The sequence below is a fragment of the Heterocephalus glaber genome, unplaced genomic scaffold (genome assembly GCF_053883595.1).
Source record: "Heterocephalus glaber isolate CG9 unplaced genomic scaffold, H.glaber_assembly_v1.0 deba00000331, whole genome shotgun sequence".
Taxonomy (NCBI): Eukaryota; Metazoa; Chordata; class Mammalia; order Rodentia; family Bathyergidae; genus Heterocephalus; species Heterocephalus glaber.
In genome coordinates, this window is record NW_028258142.1 from 67460525 (window position 1) to 67483807 (window position 23283).

At 55.9% G+C, this 23283-nt stretch overlaps 1 protein-coding gene and 1 long non-coding RNA gene across 17 annotated transcripts in view; one reads left to right on the forward strand and one right to left on the reverse strand.

Annotated features, from left to right (window-relative positions):
- The window catches only part of Cep192 (centrosomal protein 192), a 71697-nt gene extending 62639 nt beyond the window's left edge, over positions 1–9058 (forward strand). For 12 of the 13 annotated variants that reach the window (XM_087195184.1, XM_087195173.1, XM_087195175.1 and 9 more), the window contains 9 exons: positions 598–703; positions 1011–1218; positions 2860–2939; positions 3556–3651; positions 6212–6331; positions 7150–7265; positions 8202–8340; positions 8583–8641; positions 8733–9058. In XM_087195184.1, coding sequence (XP_087051310.1) covers positions 598–703; positions 1011–1218; positions 2860–2939; positions 3556–3651; positions 6212–6331; positions 7150–7265; positions 8202–8340; positions 8583–8641; positions 8733–8871 — 1063 coding nt within the window. In that variant the 3' untranslated portion in view covers positions 8872–9058. Of the gene's footprint in view, positions 1–597; positions 704–1010; positions 1219–2859; positions 2940–3555; positions 3652–6211; positions 6332–7149; positions 7266–8201; positions 8341–8488; positions 8642–8732 lie in introns of those variants that run through there. The other variant, XM_087195179.1, reaches the window with a different exon arrangement.
- Positions 697–23009, reverse strand: LOC101697631 (uncharacterized). Of its 4 annotated transcripts, none has more exons than XR_015445007.1 (4): positions 22441–23009; positions 17502–19540; positions 6083–6226; positions 697–832 (listed from the first exon to the last, which is right to left on the reverse strand). It is a non-coding gene; the product is annotated as an uncharacterized LOC101697631 (long non-coding RNA). The 4 variants fall into 4 exon arrangements; XR_001183994.3 differs by lacking the exon at positions 697–832 and having other exon boundaries at positions 3650–6226; positions 17502–19215; positions 19356–19540; XR_015445006.1 differs by lacking the exon at positions 697–832 and having other exon boundaries at positions 3650–6226.
- Positions 23010–23283: the final 274 nt, after the last annotated feature.

Sequence of the window (23283 nt, forward strand, 5' to 3'; positions counted from 1 at the left end):
CTGCCCTGAGCCTCAGGCTGCTGAGTGCAGTGAGTCTTTCCCATGGCCGTGAACAGAGAGGGCGTGGCAGGACAGGCTCTGCAAACACCAAGCAGCCTGCACGCTCAGCTGGGAGCTGTGGGAAGCAATCCCAGCCGCCCTTCTGACCTGTAACTGGAGATTTCCGAGTTGCAGATCCGGTCACCTTAACCGCATTGAAGAAAACACTGAGATCAGTAGTAGGGTGTGAAGAAACAGTTTTCTCTTCATTTCCATCTCCCCGTTCCCCCCAAATCTCAGTTCTCTTGTGCTGTGACTGAGTCACCTCTTATTACCAGTGGCTCCTTTTGCTCCAGGCAGTTTTATTTCAGATTGCTTTTGAAATGCTGTTTTTACAGCATGTTTGTGTACGAGCTCTGCCCGTGGCAGGTGTGGTCTGTGTCCCCCTGGTGCTGGCCGTGGGCTCTGGACCGAGGCGGGATGAGCAGTGCGGGCCAGTGCGAGCTGCTCTTGCCGCCCCGCCGCTGAAGGCCATTGGTGAACAGTGCCTGTAGTGCCTCCTGTTGGTCTGTTCTGAAAGTACAGGCTCTTTACGGCTTTTATTATTCTTTTCTTAAGGAGTAAACAGCAAATTCTTGTGAGTCCTAATCTCTCCTTATCTGCAAAGCAGTCGATGTTCCCGTGGAGCGGTCTGGTCTACGTGCACTGTGACGATGGGGAGAAGGTACTTGGGGTCTTCTCTGTGCTCCTGCCCTGTGGCCTCAGCTCCTGGTCTGTGCCGCTCCCCAGCCCGCCTTCCGGGTGCGGCCAGAGTGGAAAGCGGGTGGAAGCCACTGCTGATTTATGGAATTTCCTTGTGAGAAGAGAGGGAACAGAGTCAGAGATTGGCTTTCTTTCAGATCTGAGCAAACTTTTATTTCTAACTTCAGTATTTTATTGTTTGGCATTTCCTTTCTTTTAAAAATTAGGCCTGTTTCTTTTTAAATGGTTGCTGTATTTGTGCCTTACCTGTTTAACTTGGCTTTTTTCAGAAAATTGTGAAAGTTCAAATCCGAGAAGATTTGACTCAGGAAGATCTTTTATCTCATTTGGCCTCGGGCATGTTTGGAATTCTTGCCCCGGCATCTGAGCCTCCTGTGAGTCACTGGACAAAACCTGCGACAAAGCCTCCTTCCACGCGGGTGCAGATCAGAAGCAAGACCATTACTTTTCCTGCCACGGCCCCTGGAGAAACCTCAGGTACTGTGTGTGCCGCAGGATGGTGCGGGTCAGACGGCCCACACGGAGTCTGGGCTTGTGCGCTTCATTTTCAGTTCATTTATTCAGGGGCTGCTGAGGACTGAACCCAGGGCCTCCCTTGTGCTAGGGAACCTTCCACCCCCAGCTCCCGAGGTTCTGTGCTAGTCCACCCAAGTTGGGTAAGAACAAACTCCACGTCAGGAGAAAATCCAGGCCTCCTTGGTCAGTGATTTCAGCAGAGGGCTGGGTTTGGGAGCTTAATCTTTTCTTTCTTTTTTTTTTGAGATAGGGTCTCACTGTGTAGTCTAGGCTGGCCTTGAACTCACTGTGTAGCCCCAGCTGGCCTTGAACTCACAGTGATCCTTCTGCCTCAGTCTCCTGAGTGCTAGGATCATAGGTGTGTGCTGCCATGCCTGGCTCCTGGGAGCCAAATCTTGAAATGTGAAACCTGGATGCCGAATCACTGTGTTCAGAAGGCCCCCAGCCCTGACCAGGGCTAATAAGGTGGCAGTTAGCAGATGAGGGAGAGAGGAGAGAGGTGGAAGATTCATGCTGAGGCCCTGGAGAGGCTGCGTGGCCACCCTTGTGACCGTGTGTGGTGCGGCCACTGTGACTGCCCCCTGCACAGTGGCATGGATGCGGTGTGGCCCAGGGCTGTCGCCATGGGGCTCTGCATTGTCGGTGCTCCACACAAGCCCGGTCATCCCTCCCCATCTGCTTCCTGTCCTGTCCCCATCTCCGGCTGGCCGTGGGCACCAGCTGCTTGCCTCCTGCTGCTGGTGTCGCCAGCCCCACTTTCCCGCTCTGTGGGCCCCCAGCCTTGCCCCTCTGGACAGCAGCCCCGCCCGCTCTTGGGTGTCCAGCCTGCTCCACCCCACGCAGGTCCCGTAGACTCCGAGCCCACGCTTGGTCTCTGCTGCTCCCACCCAGCCCAGAGTGGCTCTGGGCAATGCTCCCCTCGTTCATGTGCCTCTCCCTTGGAGCTCCGTCTCCGCCCTCCTGGCTCTGCTCGCTCTTTCCCTGTCGTGCCCTGCCTCACGTGGGGAGCAGAGAAGCCCAGAGCCTGGCTGAGACCAGCGGCCATCCGCCCTTGTCTGTGCCTGCCCTCTGCCCGCAACCGCAGCGTCCCCTCCCCCGAGCCACCTGTTCCTCGCAGCCCCTTCCTGCCGCCAGGTCATGGAAGAGCCCCGTCTCGCCTGCCCAGGGCTCGCTCTCTCCCTGCCCCATGCTGCTGGCCCCTTCCTCTGTGAATGCTGCCTCCTCGGGGTGCCCACAATGCTCCTGGGTTTCCGCCTTGCTGCTCTTGGATTTGCCTCCTAACTGCCTGTATCCTGGCATCCAGCCTCTATCCCCATGCACCCCCTACGTCTTCTCCCAAGTGGCCGTGTGCTCCGGCGAGCTCACCTACTGCCCTGTGGCATCTGTGTGGCCCTGGCATGGGTGTCCTGGGAGTGATGTGTCTGAGACAGAACCCACTTTAGCATCTTTGCTTTATGCTTAGGGTAAAAGCCAGGCAGAGTGTCTGGCCCTGATGCTCTAGACAGCCCACTGTTCCTGATGGACCTCGATAGGGGCCCTTACGGGGGTCCTGGGCTGTCACCGAGGACTGTCCCACTGAGTTGTGCCATGTGTGCCTTTCAGAGAGCTGTCTGGAGCTGGAGAACCATGGACCCACAGATGTGAGGTGGCATGTGTCGTCCTTTGCCCCGCCATACGTCAAGGTCAGTCCTGCGCCCTCACGGGGTGAGAGTCGAGGCGGTGTCTGCCCCCAGCATCTTCCCCGGTCTCCCTACAGGGGGCTGAGTGGTGAGCGTCAGAGAATTTGTGTGAAAATTCTGCTTGCTCTATTTAAGTGTGTTCTACTTCTGATTCTTATCTGAAATAACTATTTTGAAAGTCAAGAGGGGCTTTGTTACTCAGCACTGTGTGTGCACACAGCTGGCTCCTCTCCGTGCTCTAGAGCTACCCAGACAGGAGGTGGGGGGCCCTTGCCCTGTCAGCCACTCAACACTGCTGCGTTTAGAATGCCAGGGCCTCTCTGCCCTAATAGCCTTGAGGCCTAATACTAAGGAAACATGCACAAAGGACAGTTACGGGACGAATGTGGAGGAAAAGCCCACTGCTGCTGCACAGAACATGGACGTGCACCTTCCCCAGGGCCCGGGAGTGCTGATGACAAGATGGTCTCTTGCTGTGGCCGGGGAGGCTGTATGACTGCCACACTGCCTCCGTGTGGGGTGACAGCCAGCTCAGCCCTGACGCCCCGGGAGGGGTGGTGTCTGGGGCAGGTCCGCTGGCCTTCATGGTTCGGCAGCTGTGTGAATGTCTGCCTTGCAGGGTGTCGATGAAAGCGGAGATGTCTTTCGAGCTACCTATGCGGCATTCAGGTGCGCTCCTCTTTCTGGCACGCTGGGAAGCCACGGGACTCAAAAGGTGAGCTTCAGCCGAAACACGTGGGCAGAGCGTGGCGCTCTCCGGCCAGGGCTCAGTGGGCAGGCTGCCCAGCATCCCTGTGGCAGTGCTGGTCTTGGAGCCAGTCTGCCCTTGGAGCAGTGCTGTCCACTGTGTGGCAGTGGGAGGGGAGGTCTTGCTGTGAGGAACTTGCCAGCCGCATAGCTGCCGCTGCAGGGGCCACAGCACACTCCGCTGGTCTAGCTGACAGTTTCTCCTGCTGCACGGCCAGAAAACCTAGCAGTGGCCCAAACTACTGGCATTCATGGTGGCAGCACTGCAGTGTCTCCACAGGCAATGGAACCCTCCAGCTGCTGCAGGCCTCTGAAGTCTCAGTTCCTTTCTGGACTGGCACGGTCCCTTCAGAGCCTCCTGGTGGCCCCTGGCACCACTTGACTTCATTAACTGGCTTTTCATCCTGCTTGCAGGTGCTCATAGAAACTGTCACACTTGCATGACACTGGCCCATTTAGCAGACCTTCGGACTTGAGATCTAGAGCAGAACTGTGAGCGCATGGCTGATCAGGAGTTGGTGTGCAGCTGCGCCAGTGGCAGTGGCAGTGGCCACAAACTGTGCTCCCTGGTCTGTGTAACAGGCTGTCAGCTCCTTGCTGCTTTTGAAAGACACAGTTGTACAAGTGTGGCTTATCCCATCTCCCAAACCACAGCAGGAGCAGAGCAGAGCAGGGCACAGACTCACTGCTCAGGAAAAGCCCGCCCAGGGAGGGTTACCGCAGAAAGACTGCCTGGGCGGTGGGACAGAGTTGCCGTCTTACAACAGCGGGGCTCCCCAGTTGCGCACAGACTCAGGACAACCCCAGTCAAAACCCCAGATGGGCTTTTTAAAAACTAGTGTTTCACTGTATTTCTTTTTGAAGTTGAGAACCGATTTTATGAATATGATTCATTTGACTATGCAGGGAACCCAAAGAAAACAAAACAACCTTGAAAAACAAAACTGAAGGACGCACATTGCAGGGTGATGGCTGAGGCAGAGGACTGCAGGCCTGAGGCTGACCTAGGCAACTTCTTAGCAGCCCCCTCAGAATAAAAAGGCTGGGCATAGGTCAGCCACAGAGCACCCCTGGGCTCAGTCCCCAGCACTGGGGAAATAACAAACCAGGGTACCCTAACACAGGGTAGATACAGAGTTCCATACATATTTGGAAGGAGGGCCGGGGATATAGCTCAGTGGTTTCGTTGCCTGCTGTGCAAGCGCAAGGACCTGAGTTCGATCCCCGGTACCAAAAAAAAAAAAAAAAAAGTATACATATTTGGAAGGAAATTGAGCATCCCAGAATGAATCCTCATACCTACAGTCACTTGACATTCTTGGTATGGGTACTAAGGTAATTCAGTGGGGAAATGTTTTTCAGCAAATGGTGCAGGGTCAACTGGATATCCAGAGGTAAAACAACTAGATAGGTCCTGAGCTAGCACCATATAATAAAATTAACTCAAAATGGACCCTAAATGTAAGAGAAAAGGGGATAAAGCTTCTAGAAAAATAGGTTATGTGTTGGCTTCTTAGGTGTGACACCAGTACAATAAAGCATAAACTACAAAAGAAATAGCACCATTAAAGTAAAAAGACTATCCACGGGGTGGAGGAAATATTTGCAGACATATATATTTGACAGATGACTTGCTTCTAGGATATGTAATGAACTTTTACACCTGAATAAACAATCTAGGTTTTTTTGAGAGAGTCTGGCCTCGAACTCACAGTGATCCTCCTGCCTCACCCTCCTGAATGGTGGGATTATAGACATGAGCGACCATGTCTGGGTGATCCAGTTTTTGTGTTTTTTTTTGTACTGAGGATCAAACTCGACCTTGCGCTTGTGAGGCAGGTGCCAGAACCACTGAGCTAAATCCCTGGCCCCGGATCCAGTTTTTAATATGAGCAACTGGGCATGCTGGTGCATACCTTAGCTACTTAAGAGGCCGAGGCAGGAAGATGCCAAGTTTGAGGCAGCCTGGCCATCTTGGAGAGACCCTATTTCAAAATTTAAATGAGAGCGGGCCGGGAACTTAGCTCAGCGGTTCCACCACCTGCCTCACAAGCGCAAGGTCCCGAGTTTGATCCCCAGTACCAAAAGAAATTTAAATGAAATGGTGGGGTGGCCTGGGGCTGTAGCTCAGTTGCAGAGCAACTGAGTGGTTGCTCTGCCGCAGGTAGCACTGGTGCTTGCCTGGTTGGGGCAGGGGGCTGTTTCTGGACAGAACCCTCCTCTTGGGGCCCTGTGCCTGACGCCACTAGTACTTCGAAAGCATATTTCCTCCAGAAAAGCACTTGCTGTACGTTTTGAGGGGTGTGTTCTGTAAAGCCTTAAACAGTAGTACCATATGTTTTGGAACTGGTGTAGCACTAAGCCCCCTAGAAATAGAATTGTTCAAGTTCTCTTTTCACCTAGTGGGACAGCTAGCCCGTGTGAAAGCGTTTGTTCCCTTGGGGTCTGCACACGGAAACTTGGAGCTGGATCTGGCACCTGCTGTCGCTCAAGGTCTGGTCCGAGGGTCTCTTCCGCTGTGTCCTCAGGTCTCCGTCACCTTCCTGCCGAGAGATCGAGGGAATTATGCCCAGTTTTGGGATGTCGAGTGCCACCCTGTTAAGGAGCCTCACTTGAGACACACGTTGAGATTCCAGCTCTCTGGACAAGTGAGTATTATGCGGGATTAAACAAATTTATGCATATTAAAAACCTCATGTGACCAATGCTTGCATATGCAGAATATTCCTGGCACCATTTCAGTTTCTCTCATCTGTACCCCTTAATCTTCATTTTCCTGCCTGTGTGTAGTAATTGGCATGTTTGAGGTCTATAGGGTGCATAAAACCAGTGGTCGTGTCAGTGGTGTGAAATACATGTGTGCGCGACTGAGATTAGCGCCCCTGAATAGCGCTTGGCTTCAGGGCATTTAGACATAGTGTCTTTAAAAAGCAAGCGGGGCCAGGGATTTAGCTCAGTGGTTTTGCCACCTGCTGCGCAAGCTCAAGGACCCGAGTTCGATCCCCGGTACCAAAAAAAAAAAAAAAAAAAGCAAGCGGGTCTCTGCTTCCTGTCTCTTCTAAGGTGAGCAGCGTTCCTCCGTGCAGCTCCTTCTACCCTGCTGTGAAGGCCTTGGAGCCAGTGGAGCAAGGGCTGTAACCATCAACAAAAATAAACGTTTTTTAAATTTTTGGGTATTGAATATTGTGTCTCAGTGGCAAGAAAGCAACTGAGACATCCAAGATTTAGTCCATGCTTGAGAACTGCATTCAACCGCACGAGTTGCTCATTGCGGAGTCGAGAGTGTTCCATGCTGTGGATGTACCGCCACGTTCCTCTATCTCACTCATCTACCCATTGGGTTTTCTCGTCTTTCGGTTCTTGTTAGAGTAATAAAGCTGCTCTAAGCATTCCACAAAAAAAATCAAGCGGTAGCATTTTGGTAGATAAATGTCCTCCGTTTCACACGCATGCTCTTTCTCCACAGAGCGTCCGAGCAGGGGAGGAGCCGCCTGCCCACGCGGCCACCGCCACCGGCAGCCTGGCGAGGTTGGAGGGCAGGCCTCGCAGACGCGCCGCCTCGGAGCCCGCCCTCCCGCCGGGGTACGCTGCGCCCCGTCCCGCCCCGAGCCCGAACGAGCAAGCGCTGGGGGCCCCGCGCTGTCAGAGGTGCTCTGGCCGGTCTCTGGCCGCAGAGCTTAGGTTTGAACTTCTGTGTGCTCACCCGCTCTGTCTCTCACTGGTTTCATAACGTTTTCTAGAGGTCATCTATTTTCTCAGGTATCTGCCCTACCGTTTGTTTCTTTTTATTTAGTATTTCATTACATGAACCCCTTTCTCTTGACGTTAGGTGTCTTAGAGTTGTGGAGTGTTACAAACTAAGGTGCTGTGAACATTATTGTATGTCCGTTTCTGCGGGTGTTTTATTTATTTGAGGTAAAAATGCCAATTTTTCCCCTAAATTTCTGGGTCACATGGTAAACGTGTGTGAAATAAGTTGCCAAGTAGTTTTCCCAAAGCAGTGGTGCCATCTTACATTCCCGCAAGTAGCATATGAAAATAGATTCGTAGTCTTTAAAACGTAAATTTACAGTTCCCAGCTACTGCTGATACTTAAGTGGCCTACTTGGTAGAAAGGTTTCTTATGACCCTAATTAATAGTCGGGTGCAATTTAATTCTGGAAGAAGATGCTTGGCAGAAAGACGCCTGCCAGTGCCGGCTGGCTGCTATGCAGACTCGGCCGTCTGTGTCCTAGCAGGGCGGGAGCCTTCGGGAGGAGCTCAAGCCCTGCCAAGAACATGTCCCGGGCGCCGCGGAGGGGTCGCCCTGCCCGCCCTGTCCCTCTTCGAGCCGGCCGGCCTGGGGAGCCGCGGGGGTGGGTGTCCGGAAGGGAAGGGCCGCCCGGTGTGCGGGTCGGCTGGGGGCCCCGGCCCGCGTGGGCGCCTGCACGGTGGGCGCCTGCCGTGGGAGGGAGCGGAGCGGCGGGAGGGCACCCGGCCCGGCCGGCCCAGCCACCGCCCGTCCCCCCCCCCCCCCAGGCCGCCGGAGCCCCCAGCCAGCGCCAGCCCGCGAGGCGTGTACACGCCGCAGGACGCCTACACCTTCCCGCCCACGCGCGTCGGGGAGGCGCGGGCGCTGAAGGTCAGCGTGCGGAACAGTTCCTTCGTGACGCGGGCGGTGAGTGGACGCGGGCGGTGAGTGGACGCGGGCATTGGCCTCCGAGCCAGGGTCGTGGGGGACGGGACGTGTTCGCAGTTCCCGCGGCTGGCGACCCTCCCCTCTAAGTCAGGCTGCTCACTTTCCTCTTGCTGTCTGCCTCGGGAAGGGACGAGCGAGGCCGCGCTGCAGCCTGCCGCCTGCCGTGCTGCCTCGCGTGGTCGTGGGCGTGCCGCTGAGCTGAGCTGTCCGCTCCCTTCCAGCTCAAGTTCGTGCCGCCCCGGGAGCCGTTCCACGTGCGGCACTCCAGGTACTCCCTGAGGTGAGCGGCCGGGCCGGCAGGTGGGGGGCGGCTCTGGGCTTCCGCTCCCCCGATGGACGGATGGACGGACGCCCCTCTCCCTCTCGCGCAGGGCCCGGCACTACATCCACATCCCCGTGCACTTTCGGCCCACGGCGGCGGGCAGCTTCCAGGCGCTGCTTCTCATCCAGACGGACGGGGGCCGGAGCACGGCCGTGCGGCTGAGCGGCGAGGCCCTGGAGGACGACTGACGACTGACGCGCCTCTCCGTGCCTTGTGCCTCGTAAACTGGTGGGGCCGACTAAGTCCTTCCGGGACCAGCCCTCCAGGCCCAAGCCAGCGTATCACGTGTCTCCGCCCGGCACCACTCACCTCTGCGGTTAGGCGAGCTCTGTTTTTGCATTATGGTATTGTGAATAAATGTGGCATTTATTTTAATGCGGTGCATCCAGAAATAAATGTCCCTCTGCACTGACCGGCTCACGCGTCGTGCCAGCCGGAAGGAGTAAGGGGTAGCACCTCGCTGGTCCTCCACCTCCCTCGCCTAGTCTGGTCTGGTCCGCTCCGTGCCCTCCGTCCCCACTTCGGCGGCCGCAGAGAAGGAAAGTACGGGTGTGGAAGGGGCCTCGGGGCAGCCGCCCGTGCTGGACCTCGGTCGGTGGGGCCCACGCAGAAACACGGAGCTGGTTTCACAGGTCAACCGGTGGCTTCCCTGTCGGCTGTCGGATGTTTGCTTGACAGCCTGCAGCCGCAGTTTAAAGCAGGAGTGTGCTTTTTCCAGGGTTTACCGTGGGCTCTCCCTTCCCAAGGGTTTTTCTGTGTAACTATGGCTTTGCTTCTTACGCAGTACCCAGGAGGTAAGAAAGGAGAAGTGTTACATTTAAAGAACATTTAAAAGTGACTCTTCTGGGCCCGGGATTTAGCCCAGTGGTCCCGCCACCTGCCTTCCAAAAACAAGACTTCTTCCCAAGGTCAGGTGAGCGGCTCATTGATTGACTTACTGACGTTGGAGATAGGGCCTCCCCAGTTGCCCAGGCTGGTGGAGCCCCTGCCTCGAGCAGTCCTCCTGCTTCAGCCCCATGGGTGGTGGGACCGAGCGTCTTATGGATGTGCAGCCCTCCCGGGCCATCGTTTTCAGAGCAGTTGCAGACCGGGGGTTCCTGGGCTGGTGTGCGGAGAATGGCAGCTCCTGGCCGCCCGCCGACCTGTCCTCCGCCCGCTGACCTGTCCTCCGCCAGTGCGCCCGGGCCTGGGCTGAAGTCCTCCGAGCCTTGTCGCAGGCTCCGCAGTCGGCGAGGGTCCCAGCCAGCGCCACTGCGGCCCCGACACAGAGACCGCGCGCGGGCCTTCTGTGGGGCGCTGGCGCTGCCTGCCGGCCGGAGCCTGTACCACCTCTGACTCCTCCGTGGTTCCTAGATCTCGGCGTGTACCTGGGGATTCCTTCACTTTGGAGAGGCCTGAAGGAGGATGTGCTGTTCTGGGGCCAGAGCTGTTCCCAGCCTCTCCCTGGCAGGCTCATCGCCTGTGTCTCCCAGCTCCGCGCTGCAGCTCCGCTCGCCCTTCAGATTTGATGCAGGGTGCGTGGTTGAAGGCTTGCTCCTGTGGTCCTGTCGCTCACGCGTGCGGCGTCACTGCCTTGCACGCAGGACACCCTGGAGATGCTGTCAGCGTCCCCACTCCGCTCACTCGACGGGCCAGGCACACACGGCAGTGAGACACGGTTTAGTTTGCTTTTTAAAGCACATTTCCTTGGCGAATGAGACGGCCTACCTGCTGTCTGTGTGCCATCCCCCGTCTTGTCCCATACTCTGGACGATAGAATGACGGCGGTGTCTGGGTGTGCCCGGCCGAGTTACACGAGAGTGAGCTGCATGTGGCTGACGGGCAGCACCCCGCCTCACGCTCCGGCCTGCGGAGTCCTCTTCCCTCCGTGGTGGACAGCGGCTCGATGAGGACCTCACTTGCTCTGCAGCACTACCTTGTTGCTGACATCTCCCTAGTTGGCTTTTTTTGGGCAGGGTGCTCATTGAACTGCTGAACTGCCCAGGCTGGGCTTCAACTTGCAGTTGTCCTGCCTCAGCCGCCCAGAGTGCTGGGACTGCCGGGCTGGGCCACCACCCCGGGCTTCCTTTGCTGGCAGTAGTGAAGCAGTTGCCATCCTGGGAGGCCCATGTGGCGGAGAGTGGGGGGGTCTCTGGCCTTCCCCTGGCCACCCACACTCAGAAGCAGTAAAGCTCATTATTTTGTGCCACAGTTTATGGTAATTTAGGTACAGGAATAAGTAACAGTAGGCACTGCCTTAAAAATACACTCGAAAGTTAAAAAGCTCGAATCAGCCACATTGGCAAATACATGTAAAATAGTCCAGCAACCATTGACCTTTTTTTTGCTTAAATTCTTTTATCGGTACATTTTAGGTATACAGTGCGTTTACATTTATCATTGGGTGCTTGTACCGGTACATGATGCATCTTGGTTCTTATTTTTTCCCCATTCCCTGTGTGCCCTTCACCCCCTCCACCCCTCCCTGTTTACAAAGACTTTGTTTCCATTTTTTATTTTTCTCATAATTTTCCCCTTCCCTCCTTTCCTTTCCCCTCCCCCTCCCACTTCCCCTGCCCCTTTTTATGATTAATTCTCCTTTGGAACCGGGCCTGGTGATGCATGCCTATAACCCCAGCACTCTAGGAGGCTGAGGCAGGAGGATCACAGATTCAAGCCCACCCAGCCTGGGAAGCATCAATTACCAAGGTACTGTCTCACAATTTTAAAAACAGTCATAAAAGAGCTGGAGATGTAGCTCAGTGCAAATGCCTTGTGTTAAGTCCTAGTACCACAAAAACAAAACAACCACCTCACGCTTGGGCCAGGCTGTCATGGTGAGGACAGAATTGCCCAGCCCCTCACAGATGCCCTGTACCCAAGGGGAGGCCAGCCTGGGTGCTCTACAAGGACCTGCACCCGTGCCTAGAGTTTCACTTTGTTTTGTTTTTTTTGGTTTTTTGGTACCGGGGATCGAACTCAGGTCCTTGTGCTCATGAGGCAGGTAGCGGAACCCCTGAGCTAAATCTTTACCTGGCCCTAGAGTTTCACTTTTAACATGTGAATCACCAGGAAATACTTGGGATACACAGGAATACTTTCCCCCTGGAACACCAGGGCTCCCGTGCACTAACTCTGCCAGCTGTGTTTGCGTCTTTCCTGATCCCACTGTTAACTGCTCTGCCTGAGCGGTCCCAGCTGGTAACCATGGCTGTCAGCACTGGACCTGGCCACCCCCGCGCCCCTGACAGAGGCCTGGGGTCTGCCCAGGGAGGTCGTTTCCTGGCACTTCCTGTCCTGCCAGGAGTGGCAGCATTGCACCTCCCGGAAGGGGAGACAGGGACCCTGAGACAGGTCACTCCGGGGGCCAGGAGGGTGACAGCAAGGCCACTGACCTGTCCTTCAGCCTCAGCCGTCTTCTGCAGTGAGCACCGCGAGGGCACGGTGATTGGGGTGCAGCGTGTAGTGTGTGGCTGGGTGGCTGTCATCTCCCAAGGTGGCTCCTAGAGCACTGCAAAATGTGCCACACGAATCCTGCAGTTCATGAGCCACGGTGGGCAAAGGGGCGAGAGGAGTGGGCTGAACTCGGCCTCTTAGCGCTCTGGCATCGGCCTGGGTAAGGCCTGCTCCTCCCAAGTGAAGACACCCAACTGTAGGCAGGCATCCCAGGTCAGGAGGGCCGGCCGGGCGGCAGGCTCTGGAGGCTGAGACAGGCCCACAGTCTGGCCGTGTCCCCCAGGCTGCAGGCCAAGGCCGCTTTGCCCGGTTGCTCCCGGCTGTGGCTGAGTCCATCGTGGCAGGGGGCGTGGCAGAGAGGGGGCGGGGCCCCAGTGCCCGCACCTCCTCCAGGCCCCCCCACTGAAGGCTCCACCTCCTCAGCACCGCAGGCTGGGGACCATGCCTTGGTCCTCTGGGGCACCACCGTCCAAGCCATAGTGGTCTGACAGGCCTGCGGGTCGCGGGAGGTGGTGGGCTGCCCAGGTGGCTGCGAGTCCCTCAGACTTTGGCTAAGAGGTGTTCAGGTCTCCTCAGGACAGAGGAGAGAGGGGGCTTTGGACATCGTGGCCTGGAGCGTGGCTCGCCCAGCATGGGGTGGGGTCCCCTGCAGCACCCAGAGACCCACGGCACCGGGCCCCAGAGCGGACCGCGCCCAGCCTGGGTGTGCTGTTTGAACGGCAGCCTGTGCACACCATGGAAGCTTGTGCTTCGAGAGCAAGAGTCTCCCTCTCTCTGAGATGGGTTAGCACCGCCGGAGCTGGGCTGGGGACCGTCTCCTAGCAGACAGGTGTGCTCCGTAAAGAGGAGTGCGCTTCTGTGTGTCTGTCTGGACACCTTTGTCAGTGCTGGGACCTGAACCCCACCTCAGTCTCAGCCATCCCACTGAGCCGGGCTGGCAGTCATGACCCTCCCACCTCAGCCTCCTGAGGAGCTGGGAGCACAGGCATGGGCCAGTGCCTGGCTAAGTGATGTTTTAAAAAGAAAACGTAAATACAGGTGTTTGCTGAGAGATTCTAGAGTCTGAGCACCACTTCCCGCTGACAGGAAGCCCTCGGTGTGCTGCTGAGACAGGTGCTCACCACCAGGGCCTCCTCGGAGGCTTGAGGGAGTCCGGGTTGATTTCCCCAGAGTTCGGCCCCTGGAAGTGCTCATGGTGGCCCTACCGGACCACAGGGTTGTCTGTCTCCCCGATGCTGTGTGGACTTGATAGTAGCCTCTCGGGGTGGCACACAGGTGTGGCTCTTCGGGCTGTATTCCTGCTGGTGTCCACAGCAGATCCCTCGGGGCATTCGGGGCTGAGTTGCCTTCTGGCACTGCCAGGTGGGGATCGGGTGGGTGTCCTGGCAGTGCCTCCCTCGGCCCCAGGCAATGGCAGAAGCACAACCAGGCTCCGTGGTGGTCCCTGTGCTGCATCCCAGGTTGGTTTTCCCGTTTGCTCTTTCATATCAGCCTGGAAGCCACTACAAGGGCTGCAGGTCTCAGGTGTTTAAGTCTTTAGGCCTTGAGGAAGCCACTGTGCTCCTGGTATCTCAAGGTGATGGGTGGAGTCCCTCCCAGAGCCTGAACCCACTGTGAAGGCCAGTCGAAGATCGGGCAGAGGGCCCAAGGTAGGTGAGAGCCATGTGGCCAGCGGCGTGTGTAGTGCGTTCTTTTCAGTACTAGGGATCGAACCCAAGGCCTCACACTAAGCTACTAAGCCACACGCCTCACCCCATCTTTTCAGTCTCACGAAGTGGCCTGGGCTGGGCTTACATTTGCAGCCCTCCTGCCTCTGCCTCCCAAGGGCTGGGATTAAAGGCTTGCAGCCCCACACATGGTTCATAATCCTTTTGTAAGGGGAACCGCTGGTGCTGGGTGTCTGAATGTTCGGGGAAATGTGCCCATGGCCAGGCGTCTCCGGGACAGTGGTCCTGCCCTGTGGCTCTTCCTCCAGGTGCTCCTGTCACACAAGCCTTAGTGGGAGAAAAGACTGAGTCGGGCTGGAGCAGCTGTGCCCAGAGCTGGGGGCATCCTGATGTTCAGCCCCAGGGGGTTTGATGGCAGTAGGCAGAGCTGGACTGGGCTGGACCGCATGTATGGCTTTGTGCACCTGCTGCTGTTGCGGTGTCCACGCAGCCTGCCCTGCGGTGGCCGGTGCACTGGTGGGCCAGGCTTCCTGGCAGCACCGGTGCCCGTGCCCCTCGGCTGCTCCAGGAAAGGATGCCGCCACCCTGGCTCGCTCCTTCCCGCCATGGCCCTGGGGAGGCTGCGGTGGGACACTGCTCACAAAAGCCACCTGCAGGGTGGCCGCTGTCAGCATCCTGGGGTGTCAGGTCCGTTGGTCATGCTGCTTTGTGGCTGTGTGACCCACACAGTCGGTGCAGCCTGCGAGACTGGGTGGCCACAGGGGCCTTGAATGGGGTGGTAATTGCGTTCAAGGGAAAAGAGTGGAGAAAGACTTTCTCACCAGACCTGTGAAAGAGTGACAGCTAATATTTTAGAGCTGGAACAAGAGACTTGTGGTAAGAGATCTTTGTATATCTCGGCAAAGCATGGCCTGCTCACAATAGCTATTCAGACCGCATTCTGGGTTGTGAATGCCAGGTCGCCCTTTACACAGAGACTGTTCCTTTGACCATTCGAGCTGCTCAGCCCAGGCGTGCGCTGTCAAAGTGCGGACCACACGGCTGAAGGACAGGACGCCAGCGTTGCCTGAGCCCCGGGATGGCGTGGCTTTCCCGGTGAGCATGTCCCAGAAGGAAGCCTGCCCAGGGGAGTCCCCTTCCCAGATGGGACAGGTTAGCGCAAAACAGCACAGAAGCTGTGTGCAGCCACGGAGTGGAAAGAACAGTGACCCCTTTATCGGCATTGGGGTGGAACCTGCCGCAGAAGCTGTGATACAAAGCTCTCCAGGTCTCCTTGAGGCGAGACCCTGTGTCGCCCTGGGCCAGGCTGGCCGTGTGTGCGGCTTCAGGTGATGCTTCCCTGTGCAGAGGACACCGGCTGGCCCTCCTGCTGGGTCTGGACCTGTGGCAAAGGAGACCGAGCCCCAAGCATGCTGCAGACTGGCCGCCAAGTCTGCCTGCTGGCCTTGTGGTCTGGCTTTGTGGTCCTGTCTCTGTCCCTCAGTTCCTTTCTTTCCTCTTCTCTCTCAGAGCTGGTGTCTCTAAAGTTCCTGCTGACAGGACCCATGCAAGTGTCAAAAGCACACAGATTCATTGAGCACGAGCAGACTGCAGTGCCCTCTGCAACTTTTACAAGCTTTCATGTCCCGGTTTATAGACATAAAACTCTGGGGCTCCACTTACACCTCTCCCAGCGCTCGGAGAGGAAGGGGCTTTGCAGGCGGAAGAACCCATTCTTCCAGACAGTAAGGAGCTGTCTGCTTCTGCTCTTGGGCAAGAAGGCCCAGAGGAGCTGGCCTCGCCCACCAGAGCCCATCCCATCCCCATGACGGCCGAGCGCTCAGGTCTCTGACCTTCCAGGCCAGAGTCAGGTCTCCACACAGACGCTAGGTCTCCCTATGCCCTGCCTCAGTACAGAACTGCAGAGGAGACCAAAGGAAAGGGCAGACTCCGCAGTATCGCACTCAGCCCACGGGGCTCCTGCCTGTGGCCTTCGCTGTCAGCCCCATGGGGCCCAGTCCACCCATGCCCTGGGCCTGCAGCAGCCCAGGCAGGGGTCCAGGCATTGGGTGGGCAGGGCCGTGCCTGCTGTCCCCTGGCTCAGCCGTGCCTGGCTCTTGCTGTCTGCAGCTCAGCAGGTAAGAGAATGGGGAGCCAGTGTCTGGGACAGCACCTGCCTCCCCATGACTTCCGCCTAGACTCCCGTGAGGTGCACAGACTCCACGCAGGCGGCCACTCAGCCGTGTGTCACAGCTGAGTCACTCAGAGAAGTGTGAGTGGGTCTGTGCCTTGACATAAATCTAAGCTTGAAACCGCATCAAGGCCAGGCCGTTACGAATGCACAGCTTCCCTTTCCCGGAAGTCAGGCAGACAGCACAGGGGCAGCGGTGGGGAGAGGAGCTATTGTCCTGGAGACGCCTTCAGGAGAGCAGCTTCATCTCCAGGCGCAGGCTGACAGCCGATCTCATCTTTCCTCCCTGGGCTGGGCTGGGAGGGCTTTGCTTTATTTCCACAGCTTTAGTAGTATACACAGTTGGCACAAGGTGGCTGCACTTACAATTTGACGAGTTCTGCGTGTGTCCGAGTGCAGTCATAAAGCGTCACCGTGGCCAGGTCCTGAGCATGGCCAGGAGCCACAGTGAGCCATACCGTGACCATGGCCAGTTTGGGGAAACAAAGGGGGCGATTTTACGAGCAGCAGAAACACCTGAGCGAAGTGCACGGCGTGTGAAGAGCGACGCTGACACCGCCAGCCACCAGGGAAACGCGGTCAGTTATGTCAGAAACCCAGATTATAACAAATGTGGCCAGGTGTGGAGAGAACAGAACCCGTGGATGGTACTGGGCGGACGGTAAGTGTTGCAGCTGCTTTGGACACAGCCTGGCAGTTCTTCAAGACGTTAAACATCGATTCACCCAGTGACTGAGCCATTCCCCCGCTACGTGCATCCCCGGGAAGGTGGAAACAGCCCTGTGGCCCCGAGCTGATGAGGGGACCCACAGGCCCCGACCCACACAGTGGGTCATAAAGGGCAGTGAACAGGAAGCAGGCACGGATACCCGGGCAATGCAGGAGGGCTTTGAAAGCGTGCCAGGCAAAGCATCCAATCACGAATGCACACGTAATCCGATTCCATCAAAGAAAAAAGTCCAGAGAGGGTGAACCCGCAGAGAGTCCATTCGTGGTTACTGGGTGTGAGGAGGGAAGCAGTAACCAAAGGGTGAGGATTTCCTTCTGGGGTGATGCAAACATTCTAAAGCTGATGGTAACATCGATGGTGCCCAGCTCTATGAAGACAGCAGAAGCCACTGGTAAAAGCCAAGCCTTCGCTGGGCGAGCTGCAGGGCTGAGACAGGAGCCCCGGCTCCCGCTTCTCACTGTGCGGTGGAGGGGCAGCTGGGCTGGCGGCTTGCCGCCCCCCCCCCCCGCCCCGCTTCCCTTTGCCCTCCTCCAGTGCAGGAGAGTTTGGTCAGGGTTCTCCCTTCGGTCAGGCTTCCTCTCACTGCAGTGTGACAGCACTGGGGCGCCCTGGCTCATGCCTTCTGGGAGGAGGAAGGGGGCACCCTGGTGGTCTGAGCCAGGGAGGGAGGGCTGGCAACCCCACACACCTTCCACAAGATTCCCTGGCTTCAGCCCCGCCTGCACTGCCTCAGCAGCACTTCCTGCCCTCCTCACGTTGCTCTAGAGGCTGCCTGCTGTGCGTACACACACCCCGCGGGCCCTGTCAAAGACTCACCTTGGTGTTCCATAAACCTGCTCGTTTTTCCTCAGGTAACGTGGGCTCCAAAGGTCCAGTGATCTACTCAGAATTTTATCCTGAGCAGTGTGGACAGAGCAGTCATTCAGAGCAGTTAAATCTGAAGCGCTGCAGAGGCCAGCACCCACCAAAGACCGGCAGCAGAGACAGCACCCAGTGTCCGGCAGAAGTCAGCCTGGGGATGACGCTCGGCAGTGACAGAGACCGGCAGCCCGCTGTGTCACTGGCTGGCACCCAGCACTATCCAGTGTGACTTGCGGACGATAGGAGCTGCACTTGGCCAGTTCATGACTCTGTCTGCGTGGAGCAGAGAAGCCTGGGCTGAGGGCCACATCGTGTGTAGCTTGTGTCCCAGGCAGAAGCAGCGGCGGCACTGACCACTCCCCACATGGGCGTCCTGCGCTGTCTCTCGGGGTGCCTGTCCCGATACACTGTCACTTTGACAGCTGCTCCCATGTCCCGCCACTTCACCAGTGAGGGCAGAACCAGGTATTTCAAACAGTGTAACTGACACACACAAGGTGCAGGTCCTGAGGCGAAGTGGAACACCATGCACACCCCGATTCCAACAGGGCAGAGCTGCCTCCGCCTCTCTGCTCCTCCACCCAGACTACCGCATTTCTTCATGGCGATTGCTTTGCATTGTAGAGTTCTGTATTAAGTAGGATCCCACAGCGCCTACCCTCTCATCTGGGTTTGCCATTTAGCACAGGTGTTTTGAGGTTTGTGCATGTTGCCTCTCTCAGTGACTCAGGTTTTACTGCTGAGAGGTGCATCATTGGACTGACACACCAGTTTGTTCATCTACTCATTTATTGGCCAGTGTTTGGTTGTTTACAGTGTGGGGCTGTTACAGATCCAGTAGCCGTGGACATTTGTGTTCAAGTCTCGTGTGGGTATCTATCTTCTTTTCTCTTGGGAAGTGCCCATGAGTGGCCTGACTGCACCATTTGCTGGTGAAGCTTGGTGGTGAGCATTTCCCCACCACCTGCGAAGTCCTGGGTCCCATCCCTAGCACTGCAGAAAAGCACCGGAGAGGTCATCAGACTGTTCGACACCTGGCAGCGTCCGAGAGCACAGGACCCGAACTCACTCGCCCGGCTGTCCCATGAAGAGGACCGTAACACTGATCACGCCAAGGCAGGCTGTGCAGTTAGCCCCACAACTGGCTTGTTTATAGAACTGAGTCTGGCTGAAGCCTACGTGCCGAGGTCAGGGTAACTCGCACCCGAATTCCATTCCCACAACCAAAGCCTTCTGACTAGGACAGTGTACTAATTACAACCATATATTTTGTCTATTCTGCGCCTAATTTGAGACTGCTTTGTCTTGTCCTTTAAGAGCCTTGTTTACATTAATTTCCATAGAAACCACACATCGCCTTCACCCCAGTTGATTGCCAATAAAAGTCAGTGCTGGGCCTGGCCAGGCCTTTGTCGGTTGCACCGGCATTGGTGGTCCTGGAAGCCCGCTTTCTCTCTCTCAGTTCTGTCTCTCAGTGCATTCTTTTTCTCAGGCTTGCGCCACACACTGGCCAGGCGGGTACTGGAACCTGACTGCAGGGGTCTCTGGCTGTCTCAGTCTCTGAGAGCAGGCAGCGCTGGGCTGGATTGGCTGGCGATGCCCGAGCCTGGGTCTGAGAAGAGGCCGCTGCTCCTTCCCAGGGTCTTCCCTGCGGCTTCAGGGGCAACTTCTGCTATGTAAACAGATGAGCCAGTAGCAAATGAAACGGAGTTAAGGTGAGAAATTCACATCTGATAGGATGATTTGAAGTTTTCCATTAACATCACCTTCCCTTTACGTCTTTACACTTAACACAAATAATGTCCTGACCTTATGTCTGCACAGAGCTCTGCCGGGTCCCCTCTGGGCTGGGGGTGGACACAGGAAGCCAGATGGGGGCTTCTGGAGGGCAGGGTGGGTCGGTGGCTGCGGGCCTGTGTGCCACACTGGGCTGAGGGCCAGAGGGGAAAGTTACACACAGTTCCTGTTTTCACCATTTACTGGGGAGGCCGAAGCTGACAATAAAACAAACAGAAGTAGATGCACATGAAAGTAATTGTTATGGAAGAGCATTTGGATAAGACATGAAAGAGGAGCTAGACAGGACGCCATTATAATAGGATGCTCATGTAATTTACTTTCCAAACTGGAATGACTTTTTGAAAACTTTGTATTTGAGATAATTGTAGAGTTGCACAGTTGCAGAACTGGCCATGAGTGCTCCAGGGAGCCTCAGTTTCCCCCGGGAGCATCTTGCATTCCTGTGACCTGGCACAGTGGCTGCCCCTTGGTGACACAAAGCCATTAAGCACAGCCAGGAGACAGGAGAGTGCAGACAGGGGTGTGGCTGCTGTCGGCAAGGAGACCAGGAGGACAGCTCCCACCCAACAGCTGCCACAGGGCGCTCAGGATGGCGCTCGCTGGGCAGCACAGGTGCAGCGGGCTCCACCCTGGGCCTGCTGGGCTCTCGCCAGGGGTGGACAGGGTGCCTCTGAGGAGAGCGGGGTCTCATGGGCAGTGCAGAGGGGCTGTCGGCCATCCGATACAGACACAGTGGAAGCCATGCCAGCCGCCAGCCACATCCTCCACAGGTGTGCCTGGGCAGACGGACAAAGAGCCCCGTGACATGAAGAAAAACACGCACTGAGGTGTCTTGCAAGCTGAGTTTATGTCAGTTACTAGCTTACACTTCAGATTTCTAAAAAACCTGCATTTCTGGCTCTGTCTTCTGAAAATGCCCATCACTAGCAGTGATGCCCTAGAGGGAACGGAGATGGCACTGAGACAGCTCCTGTGCATCTACGACACAGGGCATTGCTGTCATTTTAACTGTGTTATATTAAACAACAAATCAAGACAATTAGAACCTGGGCCGGGGATTTAGCTCAGTGTTTCCGCTGCCTGCCTCGCAAGCACAAGGACCCAAGTTCGATCCCCAGTACCGAAAGAAAAAAAAAAGAAAAGAAAATTAGAACCCAATGCTAATGTTTAAGAGTCATGTGTCTATGATATCTGAGCTAATCTGTAATGATTTCAGATTAGCCAAAGTGACTAATTCAAGGCTCAGCACGCATTCTGTTTTATTGTTCATAATGATTAATTAATCACCAAATTTCAACTGCATTTTTGTTACAAGGCTGCAGACTTTTAGAGTAATGCTCTCTACTGCACCAGCTGAATCCACGTTGACTATGGACAGGACAGTTTCGCTGGGGCTGATTTAATATGGACATTATGTATTTACTTCCCTGAGAAGAGTGAGTGATTAGTGTGCAACAGCAATTTCTAACTATTAAGTCAAATTAAAACCAGAAAGATATAGCAATGGAAATAAAAATATCAAGACGATATAACTGACTAAACAACTAGAAGCCCTCTGCCTAGCATCATACTTAAAAGTAAACTTCAGATGGAGTAAAATTTTTAAAGTAAAAAATGAAAGTATAACGTTAGAAGAAAATGTCTAACTTTGAATGTGTGAGAACTTCTTAAGCAGGAAGGAATCCCAAAGTTTATAAAGGAAAAGGCAGATTGTTTCACTGTGATAAAATATACATAACACTTATGACCCTTAGCTGCATGTGAATGAGCATAGAGGTCATGGCCCCAAGAGACCTATTTCAACACAAAATTTAAATGCTGCACAGCAAAAGACACAACAAGCAAAGGGGAGAGTTACTAACATGTTGTGTAACACTTTGCCACTCGATATTTCTAGCACACAAAATTCTATAAATTGGTAAAGAGAGTCCTGTAGAATAGTAGATGAAAGAACATGAACAAGCATTTCACACATGCACACAGGTGGCTATGTAATTGTGGAGGATTAACTAGTGGTCAACTTGGAACGCCCAGCTGAACTGAGTCAGCGTGGGTGGGCATGGAAGACCCACCTGAGGATTGTTGCCAATGGCACAAAAACAGAACTGGAGGGGAAGGTCGGGGCTGTTGGTGTTCGAGGAGAAGCTTGCTGCGGACGGTTTTCCTGATGTGAACTCGGCTGTCCTCACTGGAGAAGGGGCTCGGGGCCTCGCTGTCATTGGGAACGGCTGCTGTTCTCATTAGGGGGCTCTGGTCTTCAGCATGAGCATCACTTCCTGGCTCCAATGTGGACCCCTCACCTGGTGGCACAAATCCTTCACCTCACAGGCACAGGTTTTCTGGCTTCCACCCCTGGCCTTTGGGCCTTCTGGGTGCAGATCCTCAATGTGGACAAGCATGGGACCCTGCCGTGAGCCCTAGGCCTCTGGCTGGACTTGTGGAGGACACTGCTGTGGGATCCAGGCCCTTGGCTGGATTCTTTGGGTCTCTAGTGTGTGGCTGTTCTCTTGCTCTCCTCCATATTTGACTTTTTGGGTAAGTATCATAAAATAATCCTATAAATTGTGTCCTATATTAAATGTATTCCCTTGCCAAAACCCTGACTACAACAGTAACAGAGATGTGAGCGCTAGAAAGAAGACAGCAGAGACTTGCACCGGGCCGGAGGTCAGTGCCTCAGAGCGGGCAAAGACCAAGACTCGGGGCTGGCCAGCGTTCACCAGGGACACGCATCCACTGGAGGGCGCCCCGGGGCTTGGGGGCGGTGCTCTCATGCTGCTGGGGGCGGGAAGGAGGGTGCTGCCACAGCAGGACGGGGGTGAGCCGGCCCAGGTGAAGCCTCTCACTTCTGCCCCACCACTGGGCTCGCAAGGAACCAGGACGTCTTCAGCAGGGGCCACTGCGCCGCTGAGGCCTCAGCTGTGACCAGAAGCAAACGGGGCTGTTTCCGCGCGTACAGCTCAAGTGCAAGGCAGCAACGGCCCTTAGCTGTCTTTTTTTTTTCCGGTACCCGGAATCAAACTCAGGGCCTTGCACTTGCCAGGCAGGTGCAGCGCCACTGAGCTACATCCCAGCGAGACAGCTACAGTCTTACCTTAATCATGAAATGATTTTTCCCAAACACGTATGCAGAGCGGCGCTGCTAGAGGGTGCCGTCCGACCGCGCCTGCTCAGTCAGCTCGCCCCTCGTCTGTGCGAATCACCCTCCGTCTTGCCTGAGGGCGGAGGGGGGGGTTCCGTTTTCCACGCACGCGCCTGGGCGTCCTCCTGCACACCTCCACGCACCGGCGAGGGCTCTCCTCCGCGGGCATCAGGGAGACTCTGGGTGGGGCTGCGCTCCGATCGCTGCTTTTCCGAGCACAGCCCGCTGAGCTACATTTGCTGGCTGTCCGTGTGCGCTGTCCCCACCTCCCTGCCACCAACTGCGGCCCCTTTTTGTGCAATGTCCGCGCGCACCACGGGCCGGGGACAGTGAGGGCCTGGGGCTCAGTGGTTCAGGATGTGGAGGGTCTGCGGCCAAGCCACCTGGGGATGCCGGGCCAGGCGGGGGCTCATCCCCTGCCCACCATGGGGAACACGCGACAGTTGCCCCACCCCCACCCCCGCCCAGACAACAGGCGAGGATACCACAACTCATGCTCTTTCCTCTGTAATCAGACAGGAGACAACGCCGAGCAAGCAGGAAGCGCCTCTCGTCAGTGCATCAGGACGCCTCTGCTGGCAAAGTTCTGAAACACATAAAAGGACAATAAAACCGAGCAACTGCATTGCTGTACCTAATAACATAGAGGCAACCTAGCTTATTTTGCAAAAAACCCCAATGCTTCTGGTTGTGGTCTTTCCCGGAAAGAAACTGCAGTATTATAAGACAGATTTTTTTCCTTTGTCTCCTGTTTTTAGATGCAACAGCAATTCACTGAAGTCTATCAGTAAATGG